This window comes from Lolium rigidum, chromosome 1 (assembly GCF_022539505.1).
Source record: "Lolium rigidum isolate FL_2022 chromosome 1, APGP_CSIRO_Lrig_0.1, whole genome shotgun sequence".
NCBI lineage: Eukaryota > Viridiplantae > Streptophyta > Magnoliopsida > Poales > Poaceae > Lolium > Lolium rigidum.
In genome coordinates, this window is record NC_061508.1 from 15833221 (window position 1) to 15851436 (window position 18216).

The 18216-nt window shown below is 42.9% G+C and overlaps 2 protein-coding genes across 2 annotated transcripts in view; both read right to left on the bottom strand.

Annotated features, from left to right (window-relative positions):
- Positions 1-248: 248 nt before the first annotated feature.
- On the bottom strand, positions 249-743 carry LOC124667984 (methyl-CpG-binding domain-containing protein 1-like). The gene has a single exon (XM_047205200.1). The coding sequence runs from the start codon at positions 720-722 to the stop codon at positions 249-251; it is 474 nt and encodes a 157-aa protein (XP_047061156.1). The 5' UTR covers positions 723-743.
- Positions 744-11546: 10803 nt separating this feature from the next.
- The window catches only part of LOC124667995 (methyl-CpG-binding domain-containing protein 4-like), an 85749-nt gene continuing 79079 nt past the window's right edge, over positions 11547-18216 (bottom strand). Inside the window, exon 2 of the mRNA XM_047205209.1 lies at positions 11547-12050. Within this exon, the coding sequence (XP_047061165.1) occupies positions 11547-12050 (504 nt within the window). The remainder of the gene's footprint in view (positions 12051-18216) is intronic.

The window sequence follows — 18216 nt, forward strand, 5'->3', positions numbered from 1 at the left end:
GCCGAGCGTGGCCTTATCAAGCATCTCAGACTTTTACCACAAGTTGATGCATAAAAAAGAAGACATGGAATGCATTAAAGTGCTTGGAGTCACACCACGGATCCTTATAAAACAGTACAACATCACAGAGAGAAAAACCGACTTCACTACTGTAGAACCATGTACCATCGCGCTACTACTAGTACCTTCAATGTAGGTTCATTCAAGATGTAGGCACATGAACAGTTGTGTAGTATTTTCTGCCATAATTAGTTCTTGCTGCTCGAAGCATTTTTCCTGCCCCGCCTTTTAGCCCTTTTAGTCCTCCATGCAGAGCTGTCCGAAACAGTCTCCTCAACAATCCTGGGCAGTGTAAAACTGAAGCTCTCAACTGCTAAGCTGTCTTTATACTCTGGATTTGCGTCCAGAAACTTCTGCACGTCTTCTGTGCCCTTCGCACGCTTCCCATTTGGCAGGACATAGTGGACATCCGTTTTAGCCAGATCACGTCTCAGAATCACTAGCCTCTCGGTCTTGGGTGGAGGCTTTGGAATGTTGGGCCTGTCCATGAGCCAAATGCGGCTGCTATCATGCTCAATGTCTGCAGGGTCTTCACATGAGCAGCCAGGTCTTTTACTGCAGAACCATGGATCATCGTTGAAGTTCTCACGAATGGTCTCAAATTCGTCTTTCGTTGGAACCGTACGCCATTTTCTACATTCACAACACTGTACTGCATACATGCCAATGGATTCCCTTGAAACTCGTTTTCTCTGCCAAAATAAGAAGGTTCCTTGTAAGTATTTTGTTATATCCATCAGGAAAGGTAAGCAATTCATCAGAAGTAAGCATTTATAGAGATTACTAAAAAAACCCAAATAAAAAAAAAACATAGCAACCTAATACTGGTAGTATGTTAGGAGCGTAGTGCAAACTGTGTTTGTAAATGCGTACAGCCCCAACAAGTCTAACATAGCCATTCATGCAACTTATCAAGAACCAAATTATAAATTAGTTGCATAAATACATTTGCTTTCCATACCGATAGCTGTCTTTGGTTGAACAATGTCATAGCACAGCTAGTTTTTTCATCAGCTATTTCTTCTAATGTTATCATCAGCAGAGCCAGGAGACGCAATTGCTCTAATCGATTGCTCTTTTGCTTAGCTCTGTTGATTGAGCAACACAAAATTACTAAATCTACTTCAATATTGGGACCATTACTCTCTATGGTTAGTTACATAATAATGGTTTTAGGTTATGTATATGTCGTCATGCAATCTTAAGAACGGCAAATAGGTCACCGCTGCTGCAACAGATATTTCCATGAACATATGGATCAGTAGAAAGCCTACACACTTGTGTATAACTACTATATTAAAGCTCAACAACTTTGATTTTTCTCCTAATTTTGAACTACTTCTGAATTAATGTCGGTTATTTTCTGTGTGCAGTTTTGGTACCCTGTGGGAATTTTTGGACGCGCTGGGACTCATTTGGTGGTTACACATGTGCATGGTTTCTTTTATTGATGCACCTATGTTGGATTTTTGTGGTGCTCCGGTCGTGTGACCACAGTCAAGTAAATGTATGAAAAGTTGTGTCGATGCGGTGGATGCTCAGTCAAAGCGGTGACACAGTACCTACACAACCGATCGCACACGCCTCCTCTGCTTGCTTTTCCCCTTAGTCAAACATGTACCACGAGCAGCCCCTCATCGTCTTCCCTCCCCCGCCATCGAGTCCTCCTCTCTCGCTTCCTTCCATCCCTGCAGCCGCGTGGTGTCCGGCCCTTACCACCGAGAAAAAGCCTGCGCGGATCAGGCCGCGGCGGGACCTTTCCCTAGGTGCTGCCTCGAACGATGGAACTCGGAAGCGGCGGCCGGCGGCGCGGCCGGCGAGCTTAATTAGGTGGTGGCGGTTGTTGGGCGGTGGTCGGCTTCTTGGTGATGGGGCGCTGCTGATGGACCAGCACATGGGGGTCGTCGGCATCGTGGCGGTGGATGGGCTATGGGCTACTGATGGGCAGGCCACCAGTGGTGCGCTTTCCACGGGCGGTGGCGGTGTTTCTAGGCGGCGTGGAGCTAGACGCCATTCTGGCGACGCTGATGGATCTACTCCTGAAAGCCAATGAACCTGTAGGTTCCCCTTCGCAGCTGGAGGATGAGCCCATGGTGGTGGTCAGCTCCCTGCTGGCGCAGGTGTTGCTGATGGATGGGTTGGTTTTCAGATTTCCAATTCTAACCACGATGCCCATCCAACCTCACCATCGATTTTCTCTGGCCATTTTCAGATTTCCAGTTCCTCCCTAGATCCGTGGGAATCACCTCTCGGTTTGATTTGTTGTTGTTGTGATTTGGGATTGATTGGTTGGGTTGATGAGGTTTTTTGTTCGGTTTTGGCTTGCAGTCGGGTTGGGCGTGATGGTGTGCTTGCTGATAAAAGTAACGCTCTGGCCGCTCTGTCCGGCAGCGAAGGCGGTTGTGATTTACCTCTGTCGGGTTGGGCAGCGAAGGCAGCGAGGTCTGAACCGCATCTCCGATTTATCATGTCCGATTGATTGAAGCTATATGGGAGGCTCTCCCTAGGAGGTGCCCAAACGGCCATGTGACGGGAACTCAGACTAAAGTGACCACCAAGTGTACAATCTTATGTCCCTGCTGTCTATACTCGAAATATTTTCTAGATTAGTTGGCTTTAGATGATTCTTGTGCGCATTGTGCAACCTAAGAACTTATAATGCTTCCACTAAGATGGTAAAATGTAGTTTCAAGTACTTTGAGTCCTCGGGTAATTTATGTCTGTCATATTCTTGGAGTATTCCTAATAGATGATGGCTTATTTGAATACAATGGTGATAACCATCATGCGGATGTTTGTTGAGTCCATTGCAAGCCGTTATGTTGTCCTATGTGTTGGTGCCATCAGATATATGTGCTGAGAAAGGATATGGATCAGAGACAATGTACGAAACAGCAAAAGATATCTTACAGCAGACATATGAAGAGGTAATTGCTTATGAGAGAGGTGTCTCAACAGGATTCTATAAACATCAATGAGGATGTTATGATTGATGATGCCATGACTAATCAGCCATTGCCAGATTCTGGACGAAAGGTATGCCTAATGCTAAATTTTAGGAAGTTACCATGAGAATCATAGTCTTATCACCGCTTTTAATTGTAGCAGAGCAAAGTTGGTACTTGGTATTTGTGGTTACTCTTTTCCACGTGGTTGATCAAAATGAGTCCTGGAGTATTTTATGACTTAATGTGATCTGCGAGATCTTACAATTCCTATTTTAAACAAAAGAAAACAGGAGTTGGATCATAACTACATGAACATAATATTTTTCTTTGAAACTTACTACTTCCAGATTTTTTTATTTTGACCGACAGTATGATGTGAAAATCATTATGTCTGATTTAAACTTATCCAAAAATTTCTTATCAAAGGCAAGCTATATATGTAACATAAATGCATTTTGTTTGCCCTTTCAGGAGACTAATTTGGTGGGCCAGTTTCTTGGTTTCTCATGGTCTCCCTGAATGTATTTGCTGCTTACTACTGGAGGCTGCAGTGCAATTACCCTCCTGTTAATTGGTTTAGTGGAAATTGAAATCCACTTATTTGGATGGTAATGAAAATAATCATTACCACTCAGCAGGCAGGGTTATCTTCCGTGCTACACATTTCTTTCTAACCAATGATCATTAGACCATCTGGTTGTTCAGAAAATCCAGAAGGAGTTGTTATGTAATGATAAGCTAGGTGGCATCAAACTACCCAAGCAGCAAGAAGTAAATCAGTGCAGTGTTTTTCAATACAATTCTGCTACAAAGTGGTGATATTAGTATTTGTTTCTGGTGGCGTCATTGGTCATGACTCATGAATGATTCCCTAGGCCGGGCACTACATCTACCCTGCAGAATATTTGACAAATGAGAGGTACAACATTTAGCAAATCGCAAATCAAACTAAGAGTTCACTGTTATTTTGTGGCCATGTGCTATTGAGTTGATGAAGAACCAGCGCATGCCATGTTTTATGGAGTTGTACTTGAGCAAAGCATTATCGCACTATGTGGAAGGACATAAGAGAGGACTTTGCCAAATCTGCAGGTGAATTTTGGGTTGTCCCACTTTCTCACGGAATGTTTGATCGCAACGGTACTTAATTCACTCAATGAAGTGATGGAGAATTGTGGTAGAGACTGAATCTACGCGCTTCAATAGAGAGTAATGTACTTCTTAACCAATCAGTAGTTCGATTTTTCAGTCTGCTCTGCTCAAGGTTTCCCTCAATGATTTTGAGTCTCACACTCAAGGTTCATGGAGATGGAAACACCCCTCAATCCTCCAGTGCTACTTGCGACTTCACCAGAGCCGCCACCCTCTAAATTTGGTTTATGCCATCTACACGCTGTTTTTAGGACAACAAGGTCTTATGGATAATGCTCGACAAATCTTTGCAAATTTGTTGTTGTATATATGTCTCAACGTGGATATTATCAATGATATACCAAATATAGTTTCTGATGCCATCCCATCCATCCATCCACAATTTGCAAATTGTGGATGGATGGGACGGCACTGCTGCTGCTGACTTCACCAGTAAGTTCAGTGCGCAATGCATCCTTGCGTCATCGTTGCACCTTATGCTTTCAGTTCTGTCAGTTCAGTTATTTTTTGGCCCATGTCTTCTGCATTGCCGTTGCTCTGTTTGTTAGGGTGTACATTTCTTTCGAGTGCTAGGTATGCATAGCTTCAGATCTCATGCTTCACGGCTATTACTTACTTAATACACGGCTACACATGGATAAATGTTTGGAGCTTCAGTCAGTAGGTTAGGTTTCATGGATCTTTTGCATGTCAGATTTTCATACCTAAAAGGAAATCAGAAGCTTCTCATATTGAGGCCATCATATTGTATACTCGGAGGTATAGTAGCACATGATTTAATTTTTGGTTAGTGTAAATGATGTAGAGATGAATATACACGCTCATTTACACAAGTACAATTTGGTTTATGCCATCTACACACTTTTTTTAGGACAACAAGGTCTTATGGATAATGCTCGACAAATCTTTGCAAATTTTTTGTTATATATGTCTCAACGTGAATATTGTCAATGATATACCAAGTTTAGTTTCTGATGCCACAGACAATAGATATATTTACAAATCTACTGTTCATCATCTAATGGCGACGACCGATTTCAGCATCGAGTGGATTGCTGGAACTGGATCAGGCAGGAAGGAAATCCCCCCTTTGCAATCTTTGTTGTAGCTCTGTGTGTTAACCACTTAACAAGCCTGCGGTACGATCACTCTTCCTGAGCCTACATCTGAAGCATGCCTCCCTTTTTATCAGCATCCTCCACCTCAATCACGCCTCCCTCTTTATGATCTTGAATTCACATCCATGCTCCGTGGGGTTTGGTCTGTTGTGTTGCCACAAATCTTACAGGTTTTGAGTCCCATTTGTTCTCCTCTTAGAGAGTTGAGGAGCAGATATTCAGTCAGATTAGTTGGCATGCCATGCAATAGACTGTATGAAATCTTATCCAGTATGCCCACAAAAAGCTGTAGCATCCAGACTAAAAAACATTGTGGAGGCCTGTCTACAGAGTTTTTGTATTATCTGCAGTCTGTAATATGAACACACCATGTAATTGGCTGAAATGCACATCTAATTGGTGGTAAAACCCACATGCTAGACCAATTGGCTTTGGACATTACTTTGAATACTAGAAGATTAGGATGGTAGATCATTTTCCGCAAGGCTCACACTGACATGAGTTCTTATACTTTTAGAACATGGGATATGGACATAACTATTATGTTTGAGAAATCAATTTCTCATTGATTAGGCATGGCAGCTTTGGTGAAATTATGTTCTGCAGCTTCCTTCATTGGCTACAAATACTGGAGGGTTTTCAAAGTGACTAGATATATGATCTTAATTAATTCAGGGCGATCTTTTGAAAACCTAATTGGTGCCTATTTGTCTGAACATCTGCCTACAGATTTTATTTATTTTTTGAACAAATTATTCTCTGTAGGTCTAATTGAGTATTCCAGAAAAAGAATTGTAGCATGTATCCTTCTTTTCATGGATTTGGATGTCATATCTCACCAAAATAGTTCCTGTTGTGACTGAAGTTGCTTTGTTTTTTTTAATATAATTCTCTAATGTACAAGTAGAAATATCCACATCCTAATGGCATTTCATCATTTACATAGATTGATAGGAAGTTTATTCTTTACCACCGCTAAAAATTACCATAAATCGGCCATTGTATGGCACGGCGTGCCGCCGTGCCGATCATTGCTAGTAATCTATATAAGGTAGCAAGTTTGGCATGGGATGGAGACTGTGTAAGCATGTCTGACAAGAGATGGGGGCTCTGTAAGCCCTTGGGTGATTGGAAATAGATTTCACAATTCTTCGTCCTCTCGTTACCGGAATCTGGCGTTTGCCGTGTGCCCATCAGTTTGATGAGTGTTTTTCATCACCGCAGGCTTGTGTTGCCTGGAAAAATTCTTGGCATGGAGGAGGCACTTGGCAAAAAGGCGGAGTACTCTCGCCAAAGACCGGGGACAGATGTCCAAATTGACCTCGGCTGCCTGCAGTTTTTCTTTTAGAATAACACAAAACTATTCTACGCTGGTTTGACCTGCTCAGATGCCTGCGGAGAATAGTCCAAACTCCAAAGCTTTTGGTACTGCACATAAATTCAGCCTAACAGAAAATAAAACTAGCCTAGAGGGGGAAGAGCCTGTCGGTTTTTTTCCCTTCAAAAGATTGGTGTGCACGACAGCTGGTTGCGAGTGCAGAGACTCGAACCCGAGAAGGCCGGGAGGCATCATCCCGTCTAAACCAGCAGGCTACGCCTTGTTTCACAATTCAGATGTTTCAAAGGGCAAAGTTTATGATGTATCCTTTCCCCGCAACAAGACATGTGTGCGGAATCAACAAAATTCATTTGCCTACATAAATTTGCTTTCCATGCGGAAAGTTGTCTTTGGCTGGACAATGTCATAGCACAGCTAGTTTTTCAATCAGCTACTTCTTCTAATGTTTTCACCAGCATAGCCTAAAGGGGCAATTGCTGTAATCAATTTGTGTGTTCCTTAGTTCTATTGATTGGGAAACACAAAATTACTAAATCTACTTTAATGTTGGCACCATTACTCGCTAATAGTAGTTACGTAATGGTCTAGGTTATGTATATGTTGTCATGCAATCTTAAGAACTGCAAATAGGGCACCGCTGCAATAGATATTTCCATGAACATATGGATGAGTAGAAAGCCTACACACTTGCCTGTAATCTATATAAGTTAGCATGTTTGACATGGGACGGACACTGTGTAACTATGTTTGACAAAATATGGGGACTATGTAAGCCCTTGGTTGATTGGAAATAAATTTCACAATTCTTCATCCTCTCGTTGCCAGAATCTGGTCGGTTGTGATTTTTCATCAGGGCAGACCTGCTATAAGCCTGTGTGCCTGTAAAAACTCTTGGCATGGAAGAGGTACTCAGCAAAAATGGAAAAGGGCACTCGGCAAAAAGGTGGAGTAACCCTCGGCAAATAAACCGCCTCACCGCAAAGGACAGGTGTCCAAATCGACCACACGCGGTTGACTGCGGTCTTTTTATTGAATACCATAAAGCTATTTTAAGTTGGTTCTGACCTGCTCATATGCTTGCCAAAAATAGCCCAAAGCGACATGACTATAATAAAAGAACTAGGCTAGAGGGGGAAGTGCCCCTCTTTTTTTTCCAACTAAAAACTTGGTGTGCACGGCACCAAGTTGCGAGTGCGGGGACTCAAACCCAGACGGGCTAGTACTCATCAGCCCACGGAAGCGGACCAGGCTGAGCCTTGTTCCACAATTCAGCCTGACCGATGTTTCAAGGGCCAAAGTTTATCGTGGATCCTTTCCCGCGCGCCTACAGGACATGTGCGCGGAATCACCAAGATTCTCCATTCATGTTCACGGATCCAGGACGTGGATAATTTTAGCAACTGAATCAAGATCATAACCCACCAGATCAGACAACCAGATGCAACCAGACCTACGCGCGGCCACAAACAGCAACGGACTCAACCAAACATGGATGGGAAAGAAGGTTAAGCACGCGGACCTGAGAGGGCGTCGGCGAGGCCGGAGCCGGCGCAGGGGAGGATATGGTCGATGGTGAGGTTGACATGGTCGGAAACTCGCGGCGGCGCGTGCGCGTTGTTGGGCGACGAAACCAAGGCCGGTTATTCGGGTGGATCTCGAGGGTAAACGGGACGGCCGGTAGGGTTTTTAGGGGGTGTCGGGGCGGGGATAGACGGACTCGATATACCAACCCCGTCCGTAAATACGGAGCATAATATTTCACTTACTGCTGTCCAGTCCAGTAAAGACCTAGGGGAAAAACTCTACGGGCTGACGTGCCATCATACGTCAAGGTCCACGGTCTTAAAATTGGGAGGAAAAAGAGAGAAGATTTCGGCAGCTCCCTCTGGTGGTCTCTGGTAGTTTCTGCTTTCTATTGTAGTAACATTTGAGACGACACCTGCGCTTATTCTACTTCTTTTCTTGTTTGTGAACTATATGAACGAATGAACGATCTTGATCAGAATTACCAGGTTAACATAGTATCTTCGTTCCCATGATGTGAGCATGGCGGCGAGGGAGCACCCACAGCACCGCTGCCAACAAGGAGTTCACCATGTCAGGGGAGCTCCCTTGTCGTGCTGCAGCGAGAACCTGACTGGCTGCTCGCGCGAAGCCTAGGAGAAACTTGTTGGCACGTCGCGGAGCCAAGAGGCACGTCACCGCTCGTGCCAGCCCCTACGGCTATGCCGCCGACCTGTACGCCGTCGGCCCCTAGCCTCGGAAACATGGGATTGATGATGGGATCATGGGAATGGCTGCTCTCGCCTATTTTTTGACCCTCGGAAACATGGCCGGGATCGATGATGGGATCATGGGAATGGCTGCTCTCGCCTATTTTTTGACCCAGCGACCTTCCACGTCGAACTGCACGTCAGCCCGTAACTATTTCCTTGGATTCAGTTTTTTGCGGTTAATTGGAAGAGGTTTATCCAAACATAAGCGCTCGCCGGATAGTCAGCAAGAAGGCAGCTAAACAGGAAACTAGGAGTCTCGTCCATCCAGCTCTCAGTCACATTCAAAGTGCTCACACGCTTTGCAAAAAGATGCGCCGGGTAGTTGATGTTCTTAATGCATGCTGAATATCAAAATAAATAAATGAAGAAGCTAACTCACGAATCTCAATTAAAAGAGGAGCTACAATCAAACAAGAAATATGGCGAGTATTGTAGAGGTTGACCACCTCTATGCAGTCTGCCTCCATTATCACGCCCGTGAGGCCACGAATCTTGGCGAAGATGACCCCGTCATGCAACGCCATGCTCTCAGCAATGAGAGGGTTCGTGATTTCGTGAAGAGGCTTGCTCCAAGCACCAATAAGGCGGTTTGAGGAACGTGCAATAACTCCAGCACCTGCATTGGCATCGGCAAAATTGATAGCGTCGTCGGTGTTGATTTTAATTGACATGCTCGAAAGTGAGGTGGACATCATTGGAAACTCGTGGCGGCGCTGGCGGTTGGGCGACGAAATCAGATCGGTTATTCGGCTGGGGAAGGAGGTGGATCTCGAGGTTAAACGGGACGGTAGGGTTTTATGGGGATACACGGACATGAGCGTTCTCACCTAAATCAATACCAAGCCCATCCGTAAATCTTTCTTTTGGTGGGATCTAGTGGGCCGCATGCCATTACAGAAGTCGAGAGAGTAACACTCCAGTATATTTATCTATTTATGAAACAAATTTGACAAGAAACTTCAAAATAAAAGAAGGAAATTAATCTTGCACATGTGTTTTTGATGAGTCCATCTCGTGCACCACGAGCTTCTCTACAGCGACGGGGGAGCTGGTGGCGCTGCATCTGCATCGTCACGTTTTATTCATCGACGCGAGTGGAGATGCACGGCCTCCTTACCTAGAGGTATTGGCGCCGTCGCGCTCCATCGCAAAGCAGGTTGTTAAATTAGTCATTTGTCTTTCTTAAATCCTTGAAATAAATCGGTTGATTTGTTAACTTGTTAGATCTATCTATACATGGTTGATTTGTTATTTAGTTTGCTATTAGGGTAGTCTTGTACTTTAGATTTAGCTATGTAGTATATGTACTAAATATGGTCTTTTTTAATTACTCCACATCTATAGATTATTTGTTAACTGAACTTGTATAATAATGAACTTGTATAGTTTTGTATGGTTGTGTTAGATCTACCTATGCATTAGGCCGGCTTTGTATTACCATCTATAATAATATCTTTTCATTCTATACTTGTATGATAATGATCTTATTTTGGTAACACTGCATAAGAATAAGGCAAGGTGATGCATGCGACAGCAACATTGTATCGTCACTCCCGTTCTTTTTACAGCTCCGTGTTATGTCGGTATGTTCTCTAACCATATGAATGCAGATTACAAGATGAAAAATATATGATAGCTTCTTCACATTCATGATAATTATCTGCAGAAACACCTAGCTCTAAGAAAAAATAAGGAGGCTAAAGCCATATGAAGTTGCACGGAAGTGATTAGTTGTTTTAATTGGCATATGTGATAATCATTTTTATTTTTGTATAACATTCTCACATTGAAAAACATTTGGAATTGTATTTTCAGATCCTTTGAGCAATATTTGCATGGTGCAGCTTCTCTCTTTATGGGAGAAGGAGTATCACGACTGGATTGAGCAATATTTGCATGTTGAAAAACATATTATCGTGGGGATGAACACGTAACCAAGAAAAGCTACAAATTTTTTTCTTTATTTAATCTATCTCTTCTTGAAATATAATTGGGATTTGGTACCATACTTCCATGAGTGTTAAGCTGAATACACATTTGCTACGAGTACTAGTAGTTTGTGTGTAAAATAAGATGAACACATACGACTAGAAACAGAAGACATTTGCGACCGTACGAAACCCACATGCTCAGAAAAGAAAAGTCGTTTGCGAAGGCCATCATATTCGCACACGGTTGGATAAAAAAATAATCGTGTGCGCAAGGATGCCCATCAGACACGGTTACGCAACTCTTTTGTTGTATCGCTTACCCTTGTATAGTGATGCATTAGTTTATCGTGTGTGACGAACCATTTCAGCCACATGTGACAGCCCGATCTATACCAGTGATTACCGGAAGCCCAATTAAGCAACGGCACTACATGTTTGCCGCACAGCCCTGCTGGTGAGAGCTTCCTCTTTGCCGGCCTGCAACGGCAAAGGTACATCTGATACCATACGTATGCCCCAAGATGTCTTGGGCAGATGGTGCATGGAGTAGGACTTGTACAAGGACGTCAAGAAGGCCACCGAGCGTGGCCTTATCAAGCATCTCAGACTTTTACCACAAGTTGATGCATAAAAAGGAAGACATACACTGCATTAAAGTGCTTCAATGTAGGTTCATTCAAGATGTAGGCACATGAACAGTTGTGTAGTATTTTCTGACATAATTAGTTCTTGCGGCTCGAAGCATTTTTCCTGCCCCGCCTTTTAGCCCTTTTAGTTCTCCATGCAGAGCTGTCCGAAACAGTCTCCTCAACAATCCTGGGTAGTGTAAAATTGAAGCTCTCAACTGATAAGCTGTCTTTGTACTCTGGATTTGCGTCGAGAAACTTCTGCACGTCTTCTGTGCCCTTCGCACGCTTCCCATTTGGCAGGACATAGTGGACATCCGTTTTAGCCAGATCACGTCTCAGAATCACTAGCCTCTCAGTCTTGGGTGGAGGCTTTGGAATGTTGGGCATGTCCATGAGCCAAATGCGGCTGCTATCATGCTCAATGTCTGCAGGGTCTTCACATGAGCAGCCAGGTCTTTTAGTGCAGAACCATGGATCATCGTTGAAGTTCTCACGAATGGTCTCAAATTCTTCTTTCGTTGGAACCGTACGCCATTTTCTACATTCACAACACTGTACTGCATACATGCCAATGGATTCCCTTGAAACTCGTTTTCTCTGCCAAAATAAGAAGGTTCCTTGTAAGTATTTTGTTATATCCCATCAGGAAAGGCAAGCAAATTCATCTGAAGTATTTATAGAGATTACTAAAAAAGCACAAATAAAAAAAACCATAGCAACCTAATACTGGCAGTATGTTAGGAGCGTAGTGCAAACTGTGTTTGTAAATGCGTACAGCGCCAACACATCTAACATAGCCATTCATGCAATTTATCAATCAAATTATAAATTAGATGCATAAATTATAAATTATAAATTATCGATTGTCCCTTTGCAAAAATGGTATGGCGTGTAGTATATATGACTTTTAATATTACCCCCCCGGCAAATATTACGAACTTGTTTGGGAATTGGTTAGCGGGTGTACCAAAGAAAGATAAAGTGCACATCAGAGTTGGTGTTTGTGCTTTATTATGGGCCATGTGGAATACTCGGAATGATTATATATTTAACAATGCAAAATCAACTTCTTTTATGCAGGTAATACCAATGGCTACACATTGGATCCGTATGTGGTCCTTCCTACAACCAACGGAGAAACGCGAGGACTTGGATATTGGGTGCAACCGGCTAGAGAAGGTTGCACGGGATATATACAACCAGTTCAGCTGGCGTTTTGATCTTAGATTAACATGGTAGCGCAGAGTCGCCACATGTTTTCTCTTGTCTTTAGATGGTTGATTCATGTCTCAACCCTGTGTGACCCATGATGTAATCTTTTGTAAAACATACACTTAAACTTAATAATCATCAATAAAAGCTGTATGCATCACTCGATGCAGAGGCTGGGGCGAGAGTCTCCATTTCGAAAAAAAAAAATACATTTGCTTTCCATGCTGACAGTTGTCTTTGGTTGAACAATGTCATAGCACAGCTAGTTTTTCATTAGCTATTTCTTCTAATGTTGTCATAAGCAGAGCCTAGAGATGCAATTGCTCTAATCGATTGCTCTTTTCCTTAGCTCTGTTGATTGAGAAACACAAAATTACTAAATCTACTTTAATATTGGGACCATTACTCTCTATGGTTAGTTACATAATGGTTTAGGTTATGTATATGTCGTCATGCAATCTTATGAACGGTAAATAGGTCAACGCTGCTGCAATAGATATTTCCATGAACATATGGATCAGTAGAAAGCCTACACACTTGTGTATAATCTATATAAGTTAGCATGTTTGGCATGGGACGGAGACTGTGTAAACATATCTGACAAGAGATAGGGGCTGTGTAAGCCCTTCGGTGATTGGAAATAGATTTCACAATTCTTTATCCTCTCGTTACTGGAATTTGGCCGTTTGCCATGTGCCCTTGAGTGTTTTTTCATCAGCGCAGGCAAAGCCTGTGTTGCCTGGAAAAACTATTGGCATGAAGGAGGCACTTGGCAAAAGGCGGAGTACTCTCGCCAAACAAAATGGCTCTCGAAAAAACTGGGGACAGGTGTCCAAATTGACCTCCGTTTCCTGCAGTTTTTTTTAGAATAACGCAAAACTATTTTATGCTGATTTGACCTACTCAGATGCATGCGGAGAATGGTCCAAAACTGACACAACTATAATTTTGGTACTACAGATAAATTCAGCCTAACAGAAAATAAAACTAGCCTAGAGGGGGGAAGAGCCTGTCGGCTTTTTTCCCTTTAAAAGAATGGTGTGCGCGACAGTTGGTTGCGAGTGCGGAGACTCGAACCCGAGAAGGCCAGGACGCATCATCCCGTCCAAACCACCAGGCTAAGCCTTATTTCACAATTCAGATATTTCAAAGGCCAAAGTTTATCATGTATCCCTTCCCGGCTACAAGATCCGTGTACGGAATCAACAAAATTCATTTGCATAAATAGATTTTCTTTCCATGCCGAAAGTTGTCTTTGGCTGGACAATGTCATAGCACAGATACTTTTATCAGCTATTTCTTCTAATGTTTTCATCAGCATAGCCTAAAGGGGCAATTGCTGTAATCAATTTTTCTGTTCCTTAGTTATATTGATTGGGAAACACAAAATTACTAAATCTACTTTCATGTTGGCACCATTACTCCCTATTGTTAGTTACGTAATGGTCTAGGTTATGCATATGTTGTCATGCGGTCATAGACAGCTTGGATTTGAGGGAGGTGTCAATGACTGGCAGACAATTTACTTGGGCTAACAATCTTCCAGAGCCAACATATGAAAAGCTAGATCGCGTACTAATGGATACCGACTGGGAATTGAAATTTCCAATGGTGACGGTACGCGCGCTAGAACGTATTGTTGGGTTCTCGGATCATGCTCCCATATTATTATCCACTGGTTTACCTAGACCTCCGAATAACCGCCGTTTCAAATTTGAACTCGGTTGGCTGAATCGAGAAGGTTTTCAAACCATGGTTAAAAAGGTATGGGATAGGCCGGTTGTGGGTGTATCTCCGATACAGAGGTGGAATAACAAAATGCGTGCGGTACGTAAACACCTCTGTGGTTGGGCACGACATACAACTGGCATTCTTAGAAAAGAAAAACAGCGACTTTCATCTATTATAGATGACCTCGAAGCTAAAGCAGAAGTTAGACCGCTTTCCGCACAAGAGATTGAGCAAAAAAGCCAATCAAACGCGGAAATCGCAAAACTTCTGCGTGAAGAGGAGCTGAAATGGTACCAACGATCTAAGGCCCAATTTATTCTGGAAGGAGATTCGAATACAAGGTACTTCCATTGTGTGGCCAATGGCAGGCACAGGAAGAAGCTTATTCGTACTCTCGTTCAGGATGAGGGTACGATTGAGGGTCATGAGCAGCTAAAGTCGTTTATTACAAGTTATTACAAAGGGCTTTTTGGTGCTCCAGAGGAAAGCAATTTCTCGTTGGATGAGACAAGAACGGAGGATATCCCCCAAGTCTCTCAAGCGGAGAATAATTTTCTCACTTCGCCTTACTCTGAGGAGGAAGTAAGAAAAGCTGTCTTCCAAATGGAGCATAATAAAGCCCCTGGCCCTGATGGTTTCCCAGCTGAATTTTATCAATCTTTCTGGGATGTCATCAAGGCTGATTTGCTGGCTCTTTTTGTGGATCTGCATGCTGGGCAACTAGAGCTTTTTAGGCTCAACTTTGGTGAAATTATCTTATTGCCCAAGGTTAATGAGGCAGAAAGGATTCAACAATACCGTCCTATTTGTCTTCTTAATGTGAGCTTTAAAATATTCACTAAGGTTGCCACGATCCGATTAAATTCGGTGGCAGATCATGTGATTAGGCCCTCTCAAACAGCTTTTATGCAAGGACGGAATATTCTGGATGGGGTTGTAGTCCTCCATGAAACTGTTCATGAATTGCATAGAAAGAAGTTGAATGGCGTCATTTTAAAGATCGACTTCGAAAAAGCATATGATAAGGTCAAGTGGCCCTTTTTGCAACAAACTCTCAGAATGAAAGGTTTCTCTGATGAGTGGCGTGCGTTAGTCAATAGTTTTATCTCGGGAGGAAGTGTTGCCATTAAAGTCAATGATGACGTGGGCAAATACTTCCAGACTAAGAAAGGACTAAGACAGGGAGATCCATTATCGCCAGTGCTATTTAATATAGTGGCTGATATGCTTGCTGTCTTGATTGAACGTGCAAAGTCTGAGGGCCAGATTGAAGGGGTTATTCCTCATCTGGTTGATGGAGGTTTATCCATTCTTCAATATGCCGATGATACAATTCTTTTTATGGATCATGACATAGACAAGGCTCGGAACCTGAAGTTAATTCTTTCCGCGTTCGAGCTTTTGTCCGGTCTCGAAAATAAATTTCCATAAGAGTGAATTGTTTTGTTTTGGCGAGGCCCAAGATCATGTTACGTAGTATACTGAACTTTTCGGGCTGCGGCCAAGGCCAATTTCCAATTAGGTACTTGGGAATTCCGATTCACTATCGGAGACTTACCAATGCTGAGTGGAAATTGGTTGAGGAAAGACTTCCGATTAGATTAAGTAGTTGGAAAGGTAAATTGCTGTCCTTGGGAGGAAGATTAGTTCTCATAAATGCGGTACTGAGTAATATGGTACTATATATGATTTCTTTCTTCCAACTTCCCAGAGGAGTCTTAAAACGGTTGGATTATTTCCGATCAAGATTCTTCTGGCAAGGGGACTGCGAGAAGCGCAAATATCGGCTGGCTAAATGGAGTGTGCTGTGTCGGCCCAAAGATCATGGAGGACTTGGTATTCAAGACCTCCAGGTCAAAAATAGGGCACTTCTCGGTAAATGGTTGTATAAACTACTTACCGAAGAGGGCATATGGCAAACACTCCTCAAGAGGAAGTATATTGGCTCAAAGGCTTTATCTCAGGTTATTTGGAAACCAGGAGATTCACATTTTTGGGCTGGTCTTATGGAAACAAAGAAGTTTTTCTTTCCATATGGATCTTTCTCTATTAAGGATGGATCGGAAATTTGTTTCTGGGAGGATATATGGTTGGGTAACACCACGCTCCGAGAACAGTATCCGGCATTGTACAATATAGTGCGCCACAAAAGCGATACTATCGCTAAGGTGTTGGAAGATTTCCCACCAAATGTGGATTTTAGAAGAAGTCTCATCGGTCCCAGACAAACCTCGTGGCAGGAATTGTTACAGCGTCTTGAGTTAGTTCAACTGACGCAGGGACCGGATGTATTTCGTTGGAACCTTACCGGGAATGGTTCATTCTCAGTGGCTTCCATGTACAATGCTTTAATTCAGCCAGAACTCCCAGTCGATAATAATTCAAAGATTTGGAAGATGAAGATACCGCTGAGAACAAAAATCTTTGCCTGGTATCTTCGTCGGGGGGTAATCCTTACTAAAGATAATCTTGCCAAACGCAACTGGCATGGAAGTAAAAAGTGTGTCTTCTGTCATCAAGACGAGACAATTAACCACTTATTCTTCCAATGTAAGTTAGCTAGGTCTATATGGTCAGCCGTCCAAATAGGGTCTACCTTATACCCACCACGTAGTGTTGTCAATTTATTTGGCAACCGGCTCAATGGTGTGGATGTTAGGTTTAAACGTCTTATTAGGATGGGAGCGATTGCAATTATCTGGTCGCTATGGCTATGTAGAAATGACAAGATTTTCAATAATATTTCTTCTTCTTTTTTGCAGGTCATCTACCGATGCACGGCTTTGCTCCGCTCATGGATACCGTTGCAGCGTGTCGAGCACCGGGACCTCTTTACGGAGGTGTCTTCACGGTTGGAGGATACGGCGAGGGATATTTTCTCCCAACATGGGTGGCAGCGTGACCTTCGGCTAGATCCTCCTAGCTAGTCTTTGTTTCTGTCTTTTGAACCTTATTTTACCATTTGAACACCTTTCTGTTTTTGTAACGAATTTGTGTGCGGCTGTGTGCATCTTAGTTATGCAGAGGCCGGGTCTATTGCGCAAGTAATAAAGTGCCCATTTTCGAAAAATATGTTGTCATGCAATCTTAAGAACTGCAAATAGGTCACTGCTGCAATAGATATTTCCACGAACATATCGATCAGTAGAAAGCCTACATGTACACTTTGTCTGTAATCTATATACGTTAGCACGTCTGACATGGGACGGACACTGTGAAAGCATGTTTGACAAAAGATGGGGACTATGTGTCAGCCCTTGGGGTGATTGGAAATAAACTTCACAATTCTCCATCCTCTCTTGTACCAGGCAGACCTGCTATAACTATAAGCCCGTGTGCCTGGAAAAACTCTTGGTATGAAGGATGCACTCAGCAAAAATGGAAGCGGGCACTCGCCAAAAAGGTGTAGTAACCCTCGGCAAACAAACCGTCTCACCTCAAATATTGGTATGCACAACAGCTGGTTGCGAGTGCGGAGACTCGAACCTGAGAAGGCCAGGAGGCATCATCCAGTCCAAACCAGCAGGCTAAGCCTTGTTTCACAATTCAGATGTTTCAAAGATCAAAGTTTTTCATGTATCCTTTCCCGGCTACAAGACATGTGTGCTGAATCAACAAAATTCATTTGCATAAATAAATTTGGTTTCCATGCCGAAAGTTGTCTTTGGCTGGACAATATCATAGAACAGCTAGTTTTTTCATCAGCTATTTCTTCTAATGTTGTCATCAGCATAGCCTAAAGGGGCAATTGTTGTAATCATTTTTCTGTTCCTTAGTTATATTGATTGGGAAACACAAAATTACTTTCATGTTGGCACCA